The sequence below is a fragment of the Ostrea edulis genome, chromosome 1, assembly GCF_947568905.1.
Source record: "Ostrea edulis chromosome 1, xbOstEdul1.1, whole genome shotgun sequence".
Classification (NCBI taxonomy): domain Eukaryota; kingdom Metazoa; phylum Mollusca; class Bivalvia; order Ostreida; family Ostreidae; genus Ostrea; species Ostrea edulis.
Genome location: NC_079164.1, coordinates 97,351,603 through 97,372,268, shown reverse-complemented (window position 1 = coordinate 97,372,268; position 20,666 = coordinate 97,351,603). Strand labels below are relative to the sequence as shown.

General features: G+C 35.7%; 1 protein-coding gene across 1 annotated transcript in view; it reads right to left on the bottom strand.

The window, feature by feature from the left end:
* Positions 1-3,146: 3,146 nt before the first annotated feature.
* Positions 3,147-20,666, bottom strand: part of LOC125671859 (protein HIRA-like) — a 35,565-nt gene continuing 18,045 nt past the window's right edge. The window contains exons 12-27 of the mRNA XM_056139537.1: positions 19,596-19,666; positions 19,384-19,489; positions 17,337-17,534; positions 16,538-16,629; positions 16,087-16,444; positions 15,458-15,600; positions 14,501-14,642; positions 13,415-13,516; positions 12,600-12,751; positions 11,312-11,473; positions 10,563-10,621; positions 9,314-9,416; positions 7,940-8,062; positions 7,269-7,432; positions 6,557-6,672; positions 3,147-4,484 (exon numbers count right to left, since the gene is read on the bottom strand). Coding sequence (XP_055995512.1) covers positions 4,368-4,484; positions 6,557-6,672; positions 7,269-7,432; positions 7,940-8,062; positions 9,314-9,416; positions 10,563-10,621; positions 11,312-11,473; positions 12,600-12,751; positions 13,415-13,516; positions 14,501-14,642; positions 15,458-15,600; positions 16,087-16,444; positions 16,538-16,629; positions 17,337-17,534; positions 19,384-19,489; positions 19,596-19,666 — 2,208 coding nt within the window. The 3' untranslated portion in view covers positions 3,147-4,367. The remainder of the gene's footprint in view (positions 4,485-6,556; positions 6,673-7,268; positions 7,433-7,939; positions 8,063-9,313; positions 9,417-10,562; positions 10,622-11,311; positions 11,474-12,599; positions 12,752-13,414; positions 13,517-14,500; positions 14,643-15,457; positions 15,601-16,086; positions 16,445-16,537; positions 16,630-17,336; positions 17,535-19,383; positions 19,490-19,595; positions 19,667-20,666) is intronic.

The window sequence follows — 20,666 nt, the reverse complement described above, 5'->3', positions numbered from 1 at the left end:
TTCAAGTTTGTAAAAATCACGGCCCCCTGGGTAGATTGGGGCCACAATAGGGCAAAGTTTTACATGCGAATTAATAAGTAAAATATCTTAATACGGGCCAAGGTGACTCAGGTGAGCGATGGGGCTCTTGTTTTACTGCTGCTGAATATCAGAATTTAGCTTAGATATGCAAAAAACAGGAAAATTATTATAGATGTCATTACCTTTGGGGTAGTTATACTTTTAAACATTACTCGGATGACCGATAAGGCCTGTGGGCCTCTTGTTAAAATCATAGAAAAGACGTTTTAAATCGTTTATACGATTTACTAAATCGTAGAAAAGATTTTTTTTTTCGTGTAGATTAGAATGACACCATTTTTGTTCAAAAGTGTGATTGTTTTCATTGATTTATTATGTTATTGCGGATTAATGAAATGTTTCTGTTATTTCGTAAATGTGCACATTAAAATAAACATGCATCACCCCCAGTCTATAGTGATAAAATTACCCCCCCCCCCCTAACTTATATACTAATACCCAACAAAAAGGTATACACAACTGATGAAATGATTGGTTTATGGGTTCAGATAATAATGGTGTCAGACAGACACGGCATCAATCCACTTATCATCAAAGTTTACACTTTTAAATAAACTTTTCATCACCATGGCAGGAGTGCAGATTACAGTGCAGCTGTAGATGAAGTACACTTTAGACCGATGCTTAGCGCTCAGAGCCGTAGCAGTGAGGGTTCTGTATCGTGTCAACGCCCGCCACTACACGGGACCTCCATTTTTTTTAAAATGTCAGATATCCAAACCCCTGTGATTCTTATTTTTAAATGCCTAGCGTTTAAGGTATTCCATGTATAATGAAAGGATAATGAACAATTTTGAAGGATTTAGATTAACATAAAAGTTTATTGCTAAATAATAATGAAAGTGAAGCACATGAAATTCACATGACTGGTAAATGATTAGAAGCTGACCTTTTTGCACTTAAGACTTTTTGGAAGAGTTGTCTGCCCTTTGTAAAAATAAGAAAAATCTAATTTTCTAAAAATATGTGTGGTCAATGATTAATTTTATTTCATATTTTCATAAAAAGAAAGTATGTAACTTTCTACCAAGAGATAATTATGAAAATATAATTTGTTTTTAAAATATTGTAATAAAATATGCTTTTCCCATATACTTCAATGTTAAATTCTAGGTGAAATGAATTAAGCAGTAAACAAAATTTTGAAAATTCCTATTGTGGATTATTTTTATTTGATGAACCCTTCAAAATGATACCATGATTACAAATATTCCACCATCCATTTATTAGATATGAAATATGGTCATTATACATTGAATACCTTAACGAAGGAGCAATCAGTCTATGTTGAGGCCTAAGGTTTGACGTGGCCATGACACGAGCGGGGCTTGATCACAACCTCTTGGTTACAAAACAAACGTCCTACCACTGAACTACCACGGCTGTTGCCAATGAATTGATGTTTTGTATTCTACGTAGAATGAACACTATTAATTCAGTAAGACGGGGTGCACAAAATATTTCTTGATTTTATGATTCCTTTTACAATCAATTTTCAATCCTCGCAGAAAAGGTTCTTGTGCTATGGAGACCTGCCCCATCAGGAAAAAGGAAATATCTAGACTATCACCATATATCATTACCTGAAGGTGATGATGACTTTTGCTGAAGTTGTAAATGAAACGTTCGAGCAGTCCATTATTCCAATCATTAAACTTCCTGTTCAGTTCTGCCTATATATTCAACACTCTACCATTCTCACACAAGTATCAATCCCATGGGGATCCGGGTTAGAATAGGTCCTCAGTACGCCTTGCTTGTCGTAAGAGGCGACTAAATGGGGCGGTCCTTCGGATGAGACTGCAAAAACCAAGGCCCCGTGTCAAAGGTGTACCCCTTCCTGTTCTTAGGTCATAAGCGCCGAGCATAGGCCTAGATTTTGCAGCCCTTCACCGGCAATGGTGGCGTCTCCATATGAGCGAAATATTCTCGGGAGGGACATCAAACATGCAACCAACCACCATATGCCGAGTCACTCCATGTCTGCCTGCAATAAACGTCCGTCTAATTTTGGACCAAACTGTTGATATATATCCGCCAGCACTAAATGTCTGACCCCCCCCCCCCCCACCAGTGTCACTACTCTGTATATGTTCGCCTACTTTTTCAACGAACGGTTACACAGTGTCTGCCATTAACAATTTACTTACTATATTATTTCAGTGTAAAGACATGATATTTCGATTCTATAAGTATGAAAGACATAATTCGACATTTATATAGTAATGTGCATTTATATGATGCACTAATTAGCTTATATTGACGTAGCAGTGATTGTGCTTTGCGTGGCCTCCGAGATTTAGGTTTTCTTTAAGAAATAATGATCGCGTTTTCCTGCATGTTGTAGGATAACCTCCAAGGTCGAGAAATGTTCTTTTGAAATATAAAAGCGAGGTGTTCGAAAGGAGGTTATCCTGAAACATGCATGACAACAAGAACTTTATTTTATATTCTACTACCGTTCAGAAATACACAGTAATTCCTTTTCCTATATGGCTACGAATTAGGTCACAGTGATGGGACAGTTTCCAAAACGTTTTTAAAGTTTTAAATAATTGATTATTAATGGAAAATATAAACTTTTTCCCTATCAATAATTTACCAGATTTATTATTTTATTCAGTGAATAAAATTCCTCCAAAAGATATATTTCTATCATGCACAAACTTTGAATAGATAAACATTTTGCAAAAATCTATGTCACATGAGGATTTTTAAAGTACAGTATGTGATGTTTTTTGAAACTATTGATCAATACAAATTATTAATAGAAGAAAATGAGTAGAGGCATCCCAAGACATAAATTGAGAATAAATTCAAGCCAAAATTTTGATTAGTTAGCTAGCATAGATGTTTAAAGGACTGCACGGTTATCAAAAACTCAAATGCTAACATATACATGTACTGAAAATCTGTTTATGAAAATTATTTCAAAACTTAGCTGGATTTGAAATTTAGACTCAAGAATATTCTCAGTGTATGGTCTTGAGGTTAAAGTTGTATTATTTGATTCTATGAATAATGTTTTCTGCACCATTAATATCCAGTATCAATACAAACAAGAGTCTGCATCATAAATTTATTATCAATTTAAAAACATGATAAAATCCTGTAAACAACCAGCTTAGAACAGTTGACACAATGATACTCTGTGGGTACAGGTCGGAACATAATACTGTCACATCTTACAAAAAAAAATAAAAATCTAAAACACTAGAAAAGAGAAAAAATGTAGGAAAGAAAGACTGTTGTCATCTTGATTTACATGACATTATTGTACTATCTTTTCACAAAGTCTCTCCCTGAAATATTATCTGGTAGACACAAACACTCAAATTGTACAGGCATACCAAGTAAATGTCACAAGAACCGATTGTATCATCTATTCAGATGACGTCACAAGTATCGACTGTACGATCTATTCAGATGATGTCACAAGTACAGATTGTACGATCTATTCAGATGATGTCACAAGTACCGATTGTACGATCTATTCAGATGACATCACAAGTACCGATTGTACGATCTATTCAGATGACATCACAAGTACCGATTGTACGATCTATTCAGATGATGTCACAAGTACCGATTGTACGATCTATGCAGATGACATCACAAGTACCGATTGTACGATCTATTCAGATGACATCACAAGTACCGATTGTACGATCTATTCAGATGACATCACAAGTACAGATTGTACGATCTATTCAGATGACGTCACAAGTACCGATTGTACGATCAGATGACAGTATACAGGTGTCATTTTGCTGAAAAAATATTTTGACAAAATTTGATAGTAATTGACAAGTTTTCCGTAGTCTCTAGTGTCAATTTGACAGGTCTGCAATATCAGAGGGTTGATCAACAGAAGCTTCTAATTCCAAAATTAAGGTTTGTAAATGTATATCTTTGAAAACATGGTACAGAATGGACATACATTATTGACATTGAATTATAAGTAGTATTAAAATGGCATTGGTAGCACTGTTTTATTGGCAGTCTTTCCTACAAACATTTTATATGCACAATATTCATCTAGCACTACTATATAAAAGTTTTAATAGAATTATCTGACAAATTTACATGATTTTGAAGAAATAATCTCCCTATTAACAGTTTGTCATAAATCACACTTCTTTTTAAAATCAATACATGTGCACATGAAAAATATCAAAATGAATTGTGAAGGTGTGACTATGTATTGATTGGAGATGCAAGAAGATGCCATTATCAAAGCTTCCACATTATCCCATAATTCCACCAACAATATCCCATAATTCCATTCACCTGTCCTCAATAGATTCCAATTGGTCATGATACTCTGTAAACAGTCTCTGGAGTTTCAAATTAGAACCAATGCTTGGTAAAATCTCATGAAGAAGAGTCCTCTTATCCATGCCCTGATGAAAGAAAAAGCAATACTTTTACTGACACAATTCTACTTATTGCAGCATGTCCTTTTGTATTCAGTTGCTCTTTAAATGTGAAACCCAGTTACAAACGAATGTCATTTGAATTTTATTCAATTCCTACAAGTAAGAGCCTCGGTTAATGAACCTATGTTCCTCCAATACCACATTCAAGCGGCCCATGGGCCACAATGCTCGCCCGAGTCACCAGGGTCCTGCTGTTCTTCAGAAGATAATTTATGAAAGATTTTTTTTACTTTCTTTATTTCTACAAAACATTTTGACTCTATCCTAGCCCCATGGCTTGACTTTACCGAACTTAAATCCACACAACATAGCAATGCATCAATATTACTATCATGGCCTTGCTGTCATGGAGAAGATTTTTTAAAAGATTGAATTTACACAGCCTAGGAATGTTTGCATATTTTAAAATATGATTTAATTTTTTTCCAAATTTGAAGGATATATATTCATAAAACTTTGAATCCATATTTTAGCCTCACTCTATTCCCAGGGACCATGATTTGGTCAAATATGATGAATCTGCATTACACAGGAATGTTTGCATACTTAAATATGACTTATCATAACTAGTGGCTCTTGAGAAGAATTTTGAAGATTTTCAAAATATATACACCCCATTGCAAAAATTTCGATTCCCTATTGTTGCCCCACCCTACCTCCCAGGACAATGAACATGTACTACATGACCCTATTGTTTCTGAGAGCAAGATTCTTAAATTTTCCCTCCATATATTCTCATGTAAAACTTTGAATCCATATTGTGGCCCAAATCTATCCCATTGGCGTTAATTTGAATAAACTTGAATCTGCACTACCTGAGGATGCTTGCATATTATATGAATAATCATGGCCCTGCTACTCTTTAAAAGATTTCTAAAGTTTGTTTCAAATATATTTCCATGTAAAATACTGTTGATCATCTATTGTGGCCTCATTTTATCCCCTCCTCCCACCCCATGCCACAAAGTGAATCAATTTGAATCTGCCCTTCTTGAGGATGCTTGCATATGGCCCTGTTGCTCTTAAGATTTAAAAAAAAATTGTCCTTGTATATTTCTATGTAAAACTTTATTCCCCTTTTGTGGCCCCATCCTACACCCTGTGGCCATGATTTGAACAAACTTAATTCTACCTGCTTGCAGATTACTATGACTAATCAAGGCCCTGCTCAGAGCTGTTCTTGAGAAGTTTTACAGATCATTTTTTTTAATATATCCCCATGTTAACATTTAATACCTTACTGTGGCCCTACCATACCACTGGTGGGGTAAAGATTCAAATAATTTTAAATCTACACTCGTTAAGGAGGTCATCACATAAGTTTTGTCTTTTCTGGTCCAGTGGTACTTGAGAAGATTTTTAAAAGATGCCATCATATTTCACCATTTCTTTTAAATTATCTTCCCCTTTAAAACGGGTGTGACCCATCATTTGAAGAACTTTGAATCCCTTCACCTAAGGATGCTTTATGGCGAGTTTGGCTGAAATTGGCCTTGTGGTTCTGGAGAACAAGTAAAAAATGTGTAAAATATAAAGAGATTGATGAACAGATGCCAGACAATACTACTCACCAGGTTTGTTTCTCCTATTAAGTGTTTTGTTATGTAAAGGGCCAATATGTTTAACATTTAGATATGTATTTTAAAAAATGCACAATTAAAATTTTAATGATGTTCTGGATGCCATGTTGCTGTTTAAATTTTGCTGCTCGCCGTCTAAAGAAATTTAGACGGCAATCACGTGACCTATGTTATAAAATGACAGAACATCATTCTAGTCCAAGGCAAAAAACCTTTTTGGAGAAGGCTTATATAGGCTGCAAGCCTGCTGCCTAATCCACTTATGTTTCATACATAATAAAATATTGTTTAAATTAAAGCACAAAAAACTATAGTTCAAGTAAGCAAAAAAAAATTATACAAAAAATAAAATATATAACATAAAATAAAAGGACAAATAAATCATAATAAAAATAACCATTACACATTTACATAAAACATGTAATTCAGTGTATACATAAAATAATGATTATTTACCAGAATCAGGTGATCCCAGGAGGACTTTCCCATTGTCTTATACACAGGTCCCAAAAGATCATCACAGACATCTCGGAGTTTGGACTCGAAAATATGCCTGGATTCTGACTCTAATCCTGTAGAGAGAAGACAACACAAGTCCATCAAAGACAAGAGGATACCCAACAGTGGTGGATCTAAAGATCATTAAAAACAAGAGGATACCCATCTACCCATCCAAAACAGTGGTGGATCTAAAGATCATTAAAAACAAGAGGATACCATCTACCCATCCAAAACAGTGGTGGATCTAGGACGTGGAAATCCCCCCCCCCCCCCCCCCCCACATCATATTTGGTAGGAAACTTCAACAGGAAAATTAAAAGGTGACAAACCCACTATCGAAATTCAATCTTCCCAACTCTAATACAATGTAATATATAACATACAATGTAATATAAAATGCACCACTTTATCCCCCGAGTCTCTCATGCAAAGAAATTTAATGTCAACTTTAGCAGAATAATTTTTACTTTTGCAATTCTAAGAACAAAAACATTACATCCCATACATTTCCTAAATTGAAGTACATGGTAATAAAACTTCATTTGCACATTCCATAATTTGTAATTAATATCAAACTAAAGCTGCTGAAATCCTTGAAAACAAAACTTACATATGTGAGTTTATAATTCACTCGAGTATAACCTTAATAAACAACGAATGAACTGACCTTCCTGAGACAAATATCTTGTGTACGTCTGCAGCCAGAATTTGTACTCCGGAGCAGACTTGAGCAAAAGACATGCTGCCAACTGAGACTCGATATGGCTGAGGGTGGAACTCTGTTGTAAGGATTGTCCAGCACTGAACACACGACTGGCCTGCATTCCCAGTCTGAAACGCAACATGAATTCATCAAGACATGCCAAAATCATACCCAGTCTGAAACGCAACATGAATTCATCAAGACATGCCAAAATCATACTCAGTCTGAAACCCAACATGAATTCATCAAGACATGCCAAAATCATACCCAGTCTGAAACCCAACATGAATTCATCAAGACATGCCAAAATCATACCCAGTCTGAAACCCAACATGAATTCATCAAGACATGCCAAAATCATACCCAGAGTAATTCTCATTTCAACACAGAACTTTATAGAATATTGTCTTTCTAAGAAGGCCTCACAGATCACTTCACTTTTACATTACACAACACTGAACTCAAGAGAATTTTGTTTTTGTGTAAAATATGCAAACTGAACATTCACAAAAATCAAGTTTTGTTCTTAAGTCTGATAAGCCATAGATCACAAAAATCAAGTCTTGTGAAACCTATGTAATGCGGGAAGCCTTTTAATGAGAATTTCTTTGGATCGTGTATATTAGAGACATTACCTGTCGTGTGATGTCTGTAATGAGGCCAGGGGTCCCTGAATTTTAGTAGAATCTTTAGCTGGTGCACAGCTGTGGTGGTCGGAGCACTGCTGTAGCACATCAGCTTTGTTATGGAGCAGCATCCTAGGATTAACATGTTTAAAACACATAACATAAGGATTCCTAAACAGAAACTATTTCATTCCATGCACTTAAAAAACATGATTATTCTACCACAATGTATATGTATTATGAGTCACTAGCAAGAACATTTTCAGGAATTCCTGTCAGAATGATGCTGATCATTAGTTCACGCCTTCTGTTGATGACTAATATAAACAAATTCAGGGAATTTACGTCCCCCATTTAAGGACAGAATAAGTGGGTGAAATACCTAAAAAAAAAAAGAAAAAAAAAAAAGAGCAGACGGAGAGAAAGTAATTACACATGGAACCCCTCTACAAATGCACAAAAAGTAGACACATCCTATCAAAGCCTGATCTAAAATGTTTATAAAAGCATTAGGGAAAGTATGAAGTCACAAATTTTATTCATGGTTTGTGTCAATTATTGTGATTTTCAATGAAAGATTGTAAATAAATAATCCCATGATGATTTAACTTACAACTGGAAAAATCAGGCAATTTCCAGTTTGTTAATTTTTGTTAACTCTTTCATCATTTTTGTAAAGAAAAATTTCCTATTTGCAGGTTTCCATTAACTACATGTACTTCATCAATTTGATTACAATGTCTTGTTTAAACTTAGAACTTTATATTTACTCTCTATCATTCTTCTTCAAAAACATAAAAACTTGCTCTTAAAAGTCATCAGTTGTAAGGAAGGGAGGCTAGTTTTACAGTATAAAACAATTTTTAAAATACTTTATACAAATTGTGACGTTGACCTTTCACCTTTTGACTATGTTCCCACACATTAGTATATCCAATGTCGGTTTTGTTACCGTACTAGCCCTACGTTCCCACACGTTAGTATATCCAATGTCGGTTTTGTTACCGTACTAGCCCTACGTTCCCACACGTTAGTATATCCAATGCCGGTTTTGTTACCGTACTAGCCCTACGTTCCCACACGTTAGTATATCCAATGCCGGTTTTGTTACCGTACTAGCCCTACGTTCCCACACATTAGTATATCCAATGTCGGTTTTGTTACCGTACTAGCCCTACGTTCCCTCACATTAGTATATCCAATGTCGGTTTTGTTACCTTACTAGTCCTACGTTCCCACACATTAGTATATCCAATGCCGGTTTTGTTACTGTACTAGCCCTAAGTTCCCACACATTAGTATATCCAATGCCGGTTAGTTACCGTACTAGCCCTACGTTCCCATACATTAGTATATCAATGCTGGTTTTGTTACCATACTTACCAAGTACCCATATCTTTAGAGAATGTGTAGGATTTTTTATTGTGAACTGTAATAATGGGCATTCCCTCCTCTGTCAACATGGACTTCTGTAGGTCATCGCTCCCTGATGTGAAAAAAAAAAATCTTTTTCAGAGCATTTAAACAAACTGGCCTTCATCGACAGACATTTCTTTAGGGCTGTTCCAGAAATGATCAAATGGGGGGGTCGGGCGGCAAATGATATTTTTTTGTGTGGGTGGTCATATTTTTTCATATTTTAATTGGTCCGTGGTTGGACTGTTAAAAAAATATTTATTATGGGTAGTGCGTAGTTTCTATTGTTTTATTTTGTGCCACGTGGGTGTTGAGTTTTCAGAATATTTTTATTTTCGCTCTTGTCGTGTTGGTTACAAAACGTCCGAGGGAAAATTGAAAACGTGCTTTCGAAATGCTGCTTTCGAAATCGGAAATCGGAAGTAACATAGAACTATTCGAGTTGTCGCTCTTTGCAGCGTATAACTTTCCATTACGGCACTCTTCAAATTAGAGGCGCGTTTAGTAGGGTCCCTTTGGACATGATGGCGGCGAACTCTGTTCTGTAGATTATTACAGTTTACAGTGCATCGATTTTGGGAATATTTTGAAACCAATAGGTTGATTTATACGAGGGTACCGATGCGTTATATTTATCAGTCGGTGTGACGGTGATATAGAGGCCTTCGGGCGCGGGCTCCAAGAAGACGAACGATTCGTGGAAAAACATATCCATACCCATTTCATGATAATAGCATCGTTTGGACTCCCAATCTTTCCAACATTCCCGCCATAGATGCCTTTGATTGTTGATGTGACATCGTTTCTTCAGAACTACTGTGATACAATGTCGCACAGGCATTACCGCGTCATTGACTAGAATGTTTGTCCCGAAAACCTCGCGAGATTTGTACCGTTTTCATTTTTAAAAATAGTTTTGTGGTGGGTCTGGTTAGTTTTTTTTTTTATTAGATGGGTCATTGTAAAATGAGTTTATTAATTTGATGGGTCATGGGGTATTTTTTTTTTTTTTTTTTTTTTTTATGGGTGCTTGGTATATACAAAAGGTGCCCCCCCCCCCCCCCATGTATTTATTTCTGGAATAGCCCTTACATGGATTTCATGGTTGACTTGACAGTAATATTCTATATCTGATATAGATTCCATGGTTGACTTGACAGTAATATTTTATATCTGATATAGATTTCATGGTTGATTTGACAGCAATATTCTATACCTGATATGATTGTTTTCAATGACTCTTTCCTGATAACCACAGAGTGGTGCTGCACATTCCTGCAAAAACAAAACAACGAAGTCCGTAAAAAAAACTAATTAATACACAATTTGTATATGGTTGGAATTCCCAATTCTATATATTGAATACATTTCTAAATACTGAATACATTTGTACATCTTGGTAAAATATCTGCCTCAGAATTGTAACAGTTACACATGATACAGACACAAACACATTACACTGCATACCAGAAATGTAGACTTACCAGATATAGGGAAATGTAGACTTACCAGATATAGACAAATGTAGACTTACCAGATAGAGAGAAATGTAGACTTACCAGATAGAGAGAAATGTAGACTTACCAGATAGAGAGATAGAGAGAAATGTAGACTTACTAGATATAGACAAATGTAGACTTACCAGATAGAGAAATGTAGACTTACCAGATATAGAGAAATGTAGACTTACTAGATATAGACAAATGTAGACTTACCAGATAGAGAGAAATGTAGACTTACCAGATAGAGAGAAATGTAGACTTACCAGATATAGACAAATGTAGACTTACTAGATATAGACAAATGTAGACTTACCAGATATAGAGAAATGTAGACTTACCAGATATAGACAAATGTAGACTTACCAGGTATAGAGAAATGTAGACTTACCAGATATAGAGAAATGTAGACTTACCAGATATAGACAAATGTAGACTTACCAGATAGAGAGAAATGTAGACTTACCAGATATAGAGAAATGCTTTCTGTGTAATGGCCATGACAAAGAAGCCCTTGATGTGAAGTCTGGAGACTTTGGAGTCTAACACGATACTGGGGAGGAGTCGAGACCCTGTACTGGAATACATATTCATTGAGCCATCCTCACAAGCTGCACACACAACTGTCCTGAAACAAGATGTGTTCGTGAAACACTGATGCCCCCGGATTACAACAAAGTGGAATCATCAAAGATTTTGGTGTCAGTGGAAATGTCTTGCCACAAGAAATACACATACCAAATATGAAAGTTCTACCTCTTATGGCATAAAAGATATGACCAAGGTTAAAGCTTTTGGTTAAAGTTTTTGTCACAGACAAACAGATGGACTATCTTTGATCTTGGATTCCGGGAGCACGAAAACATCAACAAAACAATCATTATCAGAATTGTTTGTTTATCTCTGAAGTACAAGTAAATCTTAACTTTAACAAGTACACATAAAGTGTCCTGTGCTATTTGTCAGTATCAGGTGAACACCCATAGATAAACAGGAACTACTCCAATCTGCAATTTTCACTTCTATTTTTCCCAAGTTTTCCAAATCAAACATCAATGTCAGAGACTGACAATATATCAATCATATGTAGCATGCACAGTTTTCACAGATGAACTCCATAAAATTCACAATGAAAAATAATCTCAACTTTCTTGTCTGTAATCAGCATTACATGGCAAAAGAAAGTCAGGTTAACCTTAATCAGATCAATTAAAATGAAACACAACTTTTTATTGAATTCAATTTCTCATTTCAGATGAATAGGTCATAAAAGAGAGGAGCTGCATTTTGAGTTTGCAGGTAACCCTGATAGTAGGTTTTGACATTCCCGCAGTGAAATGGAATTCTTTCTGTATCAAAGTAAAATAAGCAGTCCTTTGTTTGTTTGCTTGTTCCATTACTATTAAATAAGGAACATGCTTTAGTTCCTTAACTGTAATGCAATGGGATTTATGAACATGTAATAGACCAAATCAGGATCTGAATGTGGGAACTCTGAACCTCGATGCCATCAGGTGCCTACCAAGCTTTCTAGTCAGACAGCAGGGACAGAACTGGTCTAGATAAGGTAGCTTTCTGGTCAGCAGGGACAGAACTGGTCTAGATAAGGTAGTTTTCTAGTCAGCAGGGACAGAACTGGTCTAGATAAGGTAGTTTTCTAGTCAGCAGGGACAGAACTGGTCTAGATAAGGTAGTTTTCTAGTCAGCAGGGACAGAACTGATCTAAATAAGGTAGCGTTCACCTTCATACTTACTTTGATCCAGCCACCAGCAGAATGGGTGAATTCAGGACCTGCTCCCAGAGTGTAAGTCCTTCCTGAACACACCTCATTTTGTGCAGTGTATGGACTCCAATACTGATGTTGTTTTCTACCTCCACCATTAGAGAGTTTTCCTTTATTCCGATCTGTTAAACATGTATTGACTGATAATTAAACCTGTCAAACACATATTGACTGATAATTAAACCAATTCTAACAACATCATTCAGTACAGTAATATAAACACATATTGACTGATAATTAAACCTATTCTAACAACATCATTCAGTACAGTAATATTAACACATGTTGACTGATAATTAAACCAATTCTAACAACATCATTCAGTACAGTAATATAAACACATATTGACTGATAATTAAACCTATTCTAACAACATCATTCACTACAGTAATATTAACACATGTTGACTGATAATTAAACCAATTCTAACAACATCATTCAGTACAGTAATATAAACACGTATTGACTGATAATCAAACCTATTCTAACAACATCATTCAGTACAGTAATATTAACACATGTTGACTGATAATTAAACCAATTCTAACTACCTCATTCAGTACAGTAATATTAACACATATTGACTGATAATCAAACCTATTTTAACTACCTCATTTAGTACAGAACATGTATTGACTGATAATTAAATTTATTCCACAACCTCATTTAGTACAGTAATATTAACACATATTGACTGATCAGTAGATCAATCAATCATTTGCCTGGATTTAGGCTTTCCACAATCAACCATTAAATAGTTTGATTATTGGTGTATTTTGACTTACAGCTTTAGTGAATGTTTTCTGAGTAGAGGCGACAGGTAACTCCAGCTCGGGAGCTGCTGCTTTATACTGCATTGCTTGACCATCCACAGGGGGCGGTGCGTACTGTAATAACGCAATGTAGAGAATATGTCATGTTACTAATATGTCTGACAGAGTGAGGCAAAAAGTATATGTATTAGTATTTATATCCATAACAGGATAAAAAAAAGTTATTCAGACATGTACAGACAGCTGTCAAAGCACCTTAGCATCTTCAGTGATCTTGTTACACGACAATTAGAAATTTGATCCGCCTTTTCATGAGCATGGGAAATATGATGCAATTGATGTAAAAAGTCCATAGTGAGGTCATATTTAGCATCAGTGTTTAGCAAATTTACAAACACAGGCGACCTGGTACAATCAAGGAGTGATTATATTATAGAGAAAATATGGTTTACATTCTTAAAATTACGGATTTTATGTATAATCTCAGAATAATGTGAACTTGGGCAGACAAGATTCAAATTGGCAAAATACATGTTCATGCACTTCCATTCGAATCTATGCAATTTTGACCAAAATTTTCAAGTTCCATATGTAGGGTCTAATTTTTCATCAGTTTCCTACACTTTCCTTTTAAGCATGTATATGCCTGTTACCTATGGGGAGAGCTCCGCTCTATTAAGCACAGTTTAACATTTTCTCCGTTTCACACTTACATGAGAAACTGGGGTTGACATCAGACTAGTAAGTACAGTTTAACGTTTTCTGTTTCACACTTACATGAGAAACTGGGGTTGACATCAGACTATTAAGTACAGTTTAACGTTTTTCTGTTTCACACTTACATGAGAGACTGGGGTTGACATCAGACTATTAAGTACAGTTTAACATTTTCTGTTTCACACTTACATGAGAAACTGGGGTTGACATCAGACTAGTAAGTACAGTTTAACATTTTCTCCGTTTCACACTTACATGAGAGACTGGGGTTGACATTAGACTATTAAGCAGTTTAACATTTTCGGTTTCACACTTACATGAGAGACTGGGGTTGGCATCAGACTATTAAGCAGTTTAACATTTTCTCTGTTTCACACTTACATGAGAGACTGGGGTTGACAGCAGGGCTCGCTCCTTGTCTATTTTTCGTGGACGTCCTCTTCTCTCCTCTTTCTTTTCACCCTCGTGTTTCCGTTTGACACCAGTTGACAATTTGTGGTCTTTCACCTTATCTTTTTCATTCCTGGAAAAAGAAATGGCTAAGTTGATTTTTTCAAATCTTTCACGAAAAGTTTCAAAACTTGCTTAAGACATGAAGTTGTTCAAAATACTCTGAAGCACATGAAATACTGTAAATTACTAAATATATACGAGGAATTTATTATCAAATACTTTTTCGAGAAAAATCATTGCAAAATAAAGTTATTCACTTTTATTCATATATTGCAAAATACATGTAATAACTCTTGATCAACACAGCATTCATGAATTAATGTTCCCACAATTAGACCTCTACGAGTTATTTTGCGATATTAAGTGCTCATTGATTAGATACTTATCCTGTAATGCAAAGCGCACATACATGCATGTACCGAGCAAAACACAAGTGTCAATACTTTACTAAATATACACAAGGAAACACTGTTATAATTTTTCTACGTAACCAATATAAAGCAAGCCTTGTACAAAGGAATTTTACAATATCATTTTGTCACCAATTACAATGAAAGGAAGCAGAAGTGAGCAAGCTCACATACCCCACGCTCCAACATTGCTTGACAATGCCTCACATAATGAATGGTAATGTTATGCATTACTGCAAGTTGAAGGACAGACGGGCTCGAAATTCTAAGTTCAAAAAAGGCATAATTCCCAGAAAAATTATCAAATCAGAATTTTCTGCGAATATGCACATCTACACAGTGTGTCCTTATTAACTACAAAGTTTCACAAAATTCTGCTGAGCAGTCTCAGAGGAGTTGCGCTGACAAGAATGGGACTTCGTTGCGTGGGGTATAATAACAATATGCCTCAGTTGCTTTTATCATCGACACTTACTTCTCCAAGGGGGTTTTAACCTTCTCCTTGACCTCATTTTTATCCTTGACAATAGACTTGTCCTTGACATCAGATTTTTCTGAGAACTTCTTTCCGGACGAGTGATGCTTAATTTTAGGTTTTGACTGCAATGCTTTCATTGGCTGCAAAAGTGAAGATAATACACTCATAAAGCATAGCACATTTCATCAATAATTCTAATAAAAGCTAAGCATGTCATCAAAAATGAACTACTTCAAATTCAGTGCTTTCAGAGTGAAAGATAAAGAGACATATTCCAAGAAAACAGAATGTTGATGAAGGTAAACAATAAAGAATACTTTGTATTAATAATGGAAGCATGAGGTGATAAGCAACAGAACTTCACTGTCCTTCACTTAAAGATGCTTTATGTCAAGTTTGGGTGAAATTGGCTCTATTCTTGCAAAGAAGCCAAAAATGTGAAACATCTAGAGACAGACAATGGAAAATTTCAACCAGAAAAGCTCAGATCGGGCGAGTTAAAAATGTAAAATCAAGATTTATTTTGAGGTCGAAGTGTGACATTACTTTCATTAACAGTATAGTACATGAAAGTACACCAACTTCTTCATATATTTTTCCTTAAAAATCTAAAAACAGGAGTTTACCTGAATGGACACATTGATAACTTTGTTCGGAGTAGCCGGAGGAGTACTTTCTGGGGCCCGGGCAACATCCATTTTCTCTAATCCGGGGGCAGATGGAGAGTCCTCTTGCGTTGATTTTGGTGTAGTATCGCCTCCCTGGGGAAGGGGCTGGGATGATTTTGACACCCCCTCCCCCCCAGAAGGTGGCATCACTGAAGAACTGGTCTGGTTTGACAAGTTGGAATTTGAAAAATTTGATCGAGAGGAAGGGGAGACTATCCCCTTTGTGACAATGTCCTGTTTTTCTACAACAATTTTGCTGGTAGCTTTGGTGGTGGTGAAATTGATGCCTTGACTTTTGAACGGCAGAGGAGCTTCTCTGAAGTCAGATAAAACACAGAATAGTGCCTAAAACAAGGCAGAATTTCTCAAAATGATGCAGATGTGTAAATGCTTGGAAAATCAAACTTACCCAACATTAACATCCAGTTGTGGGGCTAAGAATATTGGTGTGATCCTCCTCCTGCCGTCTGCTGTCTTTGTTTCAATTTGTTTGTCTGTTGGCTAATGCAAGACAGAAAATTTGTAAAGAAATATATAAGTAAATTCCAATTTGTGCATGTGTGTGTCAGATACGTGAAAACTCCAGAAATAGAATTAAATTTGGAGGTGTTTTCTCGCCAATGGGTGCATTGGCAACAATGAATCGTAGATGCCAAAACAAAGATATGCTGCAAACTTGCATGCTTCATGCAATAGCCCAATCTCTAGTAGCTAAATCCTTCAACATGTACCAATGACCACGCCTTGTCATCAGTATTACATCCACACTAACTTAAGTTGTTATAAATAGAACCGCATTCTCATTGGTCCCCACTCTTTTGTGGAAACAATCAGAACGAGCCCAACTTTTCTGATAGCGAATGATGTCAAGGGTTAGTGCGAGGTAACGAATCAATAACCCTTGACTTGTGAAGATGGAGACCACTGTGTTACAGACAGATGGATGGACAAACCCAAATTAAGAGAAGAGCTTACAAGTTGTTCAGAACGTGTTTCTGATCCTTTTATATAAATACACAATATAATACATTCAAGCTAAACATAAATTATTATCCCAAAAATAAATCCAATTAAATCCTTGATTCTCAGGCATTAAATACTCACGCCAGGACCAATTTGGTCCATACCAGCAGTAATTCTCAATGCTTCCCCTGCATACAAAACACTTTCCCAATAATAGCCGTCTATAGAAAGAAATCTGCACCGACCTTGAACGGACTTCCCTGGCTGTCAGACATCCTGCTGTGGCTACACCTATCCTCGGATTCGGATAGTTTTGTCTGCATCTCCTCTCCTTTTTGCTGCTGTAGCTTGAGTAAGGCTGCTGACTCTATAACCTGTGTGCCATTGGTGGAGGATTTGTTTTTGGTCATACATTTCCCATAGATATTCTCCAGAAACAGCTCCTGAAAGGATACAAGCTTAATAGATATTCTCTAGAAACAGCTCCTGAAAGGATACATGCAAAACCCTGAATACTTTCGAAAGTAAATATGGCCTATGCATCCAGGTCAGGAAAATATCCGTATGTCAAAATACAGTGTTTAAATGTTTGTATTGTCAGGGTTTTTTTTTTTTAAGAGATGGGCATTAATTAAAGATGTACAACTTCTCTGACAATTTACCCCATTTCTCAGACATATTAACAGTGATGTAGTATTCATAAACGTAATATAATAATATATAATAAATAATTAAATAATATATATATATTATTACTACAGTAACTTGATCCGAAGGGTCGGATCACGTCGAGTTGACAGGCGAGGATCATCAGATCACACAAGACGCGAAGCGTCAAGTTTGATCTGATGATCCGCACCTGTCAAGGAGACGTGATCCAACTCTTCGGATCAAGTTACTGTAGTAATGATAAATTTATTATATACCCCCTTCTGCATTTTAAATCCACATTTATAAGATAATAAATGTAATCCAAATTATCAAAAACACAGACATACCATGAAATTATGTTTTGTGTACGCAGTTTTGTTTTGTGACACGGTCAACATTTTCCACAAATAACGTTGCGTTTATGCATTGTGACGGCATCAGTTTCGGAGGATACTGATACGGAATCAGAAAACCACAGTGTGGTGATCCGGAAAACCGGATCACACGCTGTGAAATCCACAGTATCAACGAACGATACATTGATGGGTATATAATAAAAGGTAATATAATAATATATAATAAATAATTATATAATATAAGGTAATATAATAATATAAGTCTTCACAATTAAATATTAGTTGAACTTTTTTGAAATCCAATTTATTTTGAAAAAAATTAATTTAACATATTCATGAACATCAAGTTCCCACTTCCAAAACATACTATTATAGTGATAGTATTTCTGGTACATCAACATTTCACAGGAGAAAGTTATGACTATAAAACAATACATCTGAAAAGTTCATTATAGGATTAAAGCATTTTTATTTTAAATTTGTGAGTAAAATGTCCAGAGTTTACACATTGATAAATTCTTCAAAAAGAATGTTTGATTCTTATAATTCCAATTTGTTCCCTGTATTATCTATTTAAAAAATTTGAATAGTTTCCCCGCACTATGTTATTTGTTTTCAGTTGCGTATGTATACATATCGTTTTTGGATTTATTGATGTGTAAATTCTCATTTAGCTTTATTTTTGTCCAATCAAAGCAACTGTAATAAATAACATTGGCATTATAGTAATTTGATTTACATGCAATACAAGCAACTAATCTAAGTGTTATACAATGCATGTTTCTCCATCTGTCTTAGCCGAGAGCAACACCTAATACATAAACTAGTCAAACTCTTCCTTCTGTATTCAAGTTCAAATCCATTGCACATAGTTGTAACCTAAATTCGTCTTTGCATTGCAATCCAGCTCTCATCTTTTTTAAAACTGAACACAAAGTAAAAACCTCATACAACAGTCAAAATAATGGAAGGAAAATCAAACCTTGAAAACGGTATACGTGTACTGTTGTTTTTTGTTGTTTTTTTGTCAACAGTTTCAACTTATGAAATTAGGATTGCTCAAAATAATGATTTTGAGCTCTCAGACAGCTGAAATTCCTGCATCTAACCCCATTCAGCGCTACATGCCTCAGTGAAGTCTTCCACTACCCACCCCATTCAGCACTACATGCCTCAGTGAAGTCTTCCACTACCCACACATACATATTATGTAATCAATGCCATTGATTAAGAGAAATTGAATGAATAATTGTGTAAATAGCAATGTTTTTAAAACTGAACTCACCACGTCATTCTGTGCCATTGGATCTCCTATCTCGTCCTTGCTGAATTCAATGTATGCCACTGTTCCATCACTGGAGCATGCCATCAGATCCAATCCAGATTTGCTCCTGTAATATAAAAATTCTATCACTTTTATGCATTATTTTCTTTAGAATTACATGTATTTCAAACAACGTAATTCTTTATGATCTTTGAGCATTCAATGACACAAACCAGCTGATATCCAAGATAGTATTTTCAAATAGGTCATGGGTCACCACCAGTGGTCTTTTAAGAGCTGTCAACTGAAAATTAAAAGTTATAATTGAATACAAAGAACTAACAACAAGAGGCTCCATGGCCCTACAGGTCATCCGAGTATCAAAACAGCAATGAAACTAATAAGAAATGTAGAGTATTCATGATGCAAGAGAGCATCTTTCACACTGTGAATTGGATGTTGTCATTCTTATGACTTAGGAGGAGGGGGGGGGGGTAAAATGATTTGTAATTTTTATTATCATTGATCTTCATTTTGACCAAATGACCTTGATCCAGGATCAGGAATCAATGTCTGCCACAAGCAATGCCAAATATCACCTTCTACTGTCTCTTCATAACAGTCTGAGACAAACGTTTGTAACATTTCACTGTCTCTCCATTACAGTCTGAGACAAACGTTTGTAACATTTCACTGTCTCTTCATTACAGTCTGAGACAAACGTTTGTAACATTTCACTGTCTCTCCATTATAGTCTGAGACAAACGTCTGTAACATTTCACCCTCTCTCCATTACAGTCTGAGACAAACGTCTGTAACATTTTACCCTCTCTCCATTACAGTCTGAGACAAACGTCTGTAACATTTCACTGTCTCTTCATTACAGTCTGAGACAAACGTTTGTAACATTTCACTGTCTCTCCATCACAGTCTGAGACAAACGTTTGTAACATTTCACTGTCTGTTCATTACAGTCTGAGACAAACGTTTGTAACATTTCACTGTCTCTTCATTACAGTCTGAGACAAACGTCTGTAACATTTCACTGTCTCTCCATCACAGTCTGAGACAAACGTTTGTAACATTTCACTGTCTCTTCATTACAGTCTGAGACAAACGTTTGTAACATTTCACTGTCTCTTCATTACAGTCTGAGACAAACGTCTGTAACATTTCACTGTCTCTCCATTACAGTCTGAGACAAACGTTTGTAACATTTCACTGTCTCTCCATCACAGTCTGAGACAAACGTTTGTAACATTTCACTGTCTCTTCATTACAGTCTGAGACAAACATTTGTAACA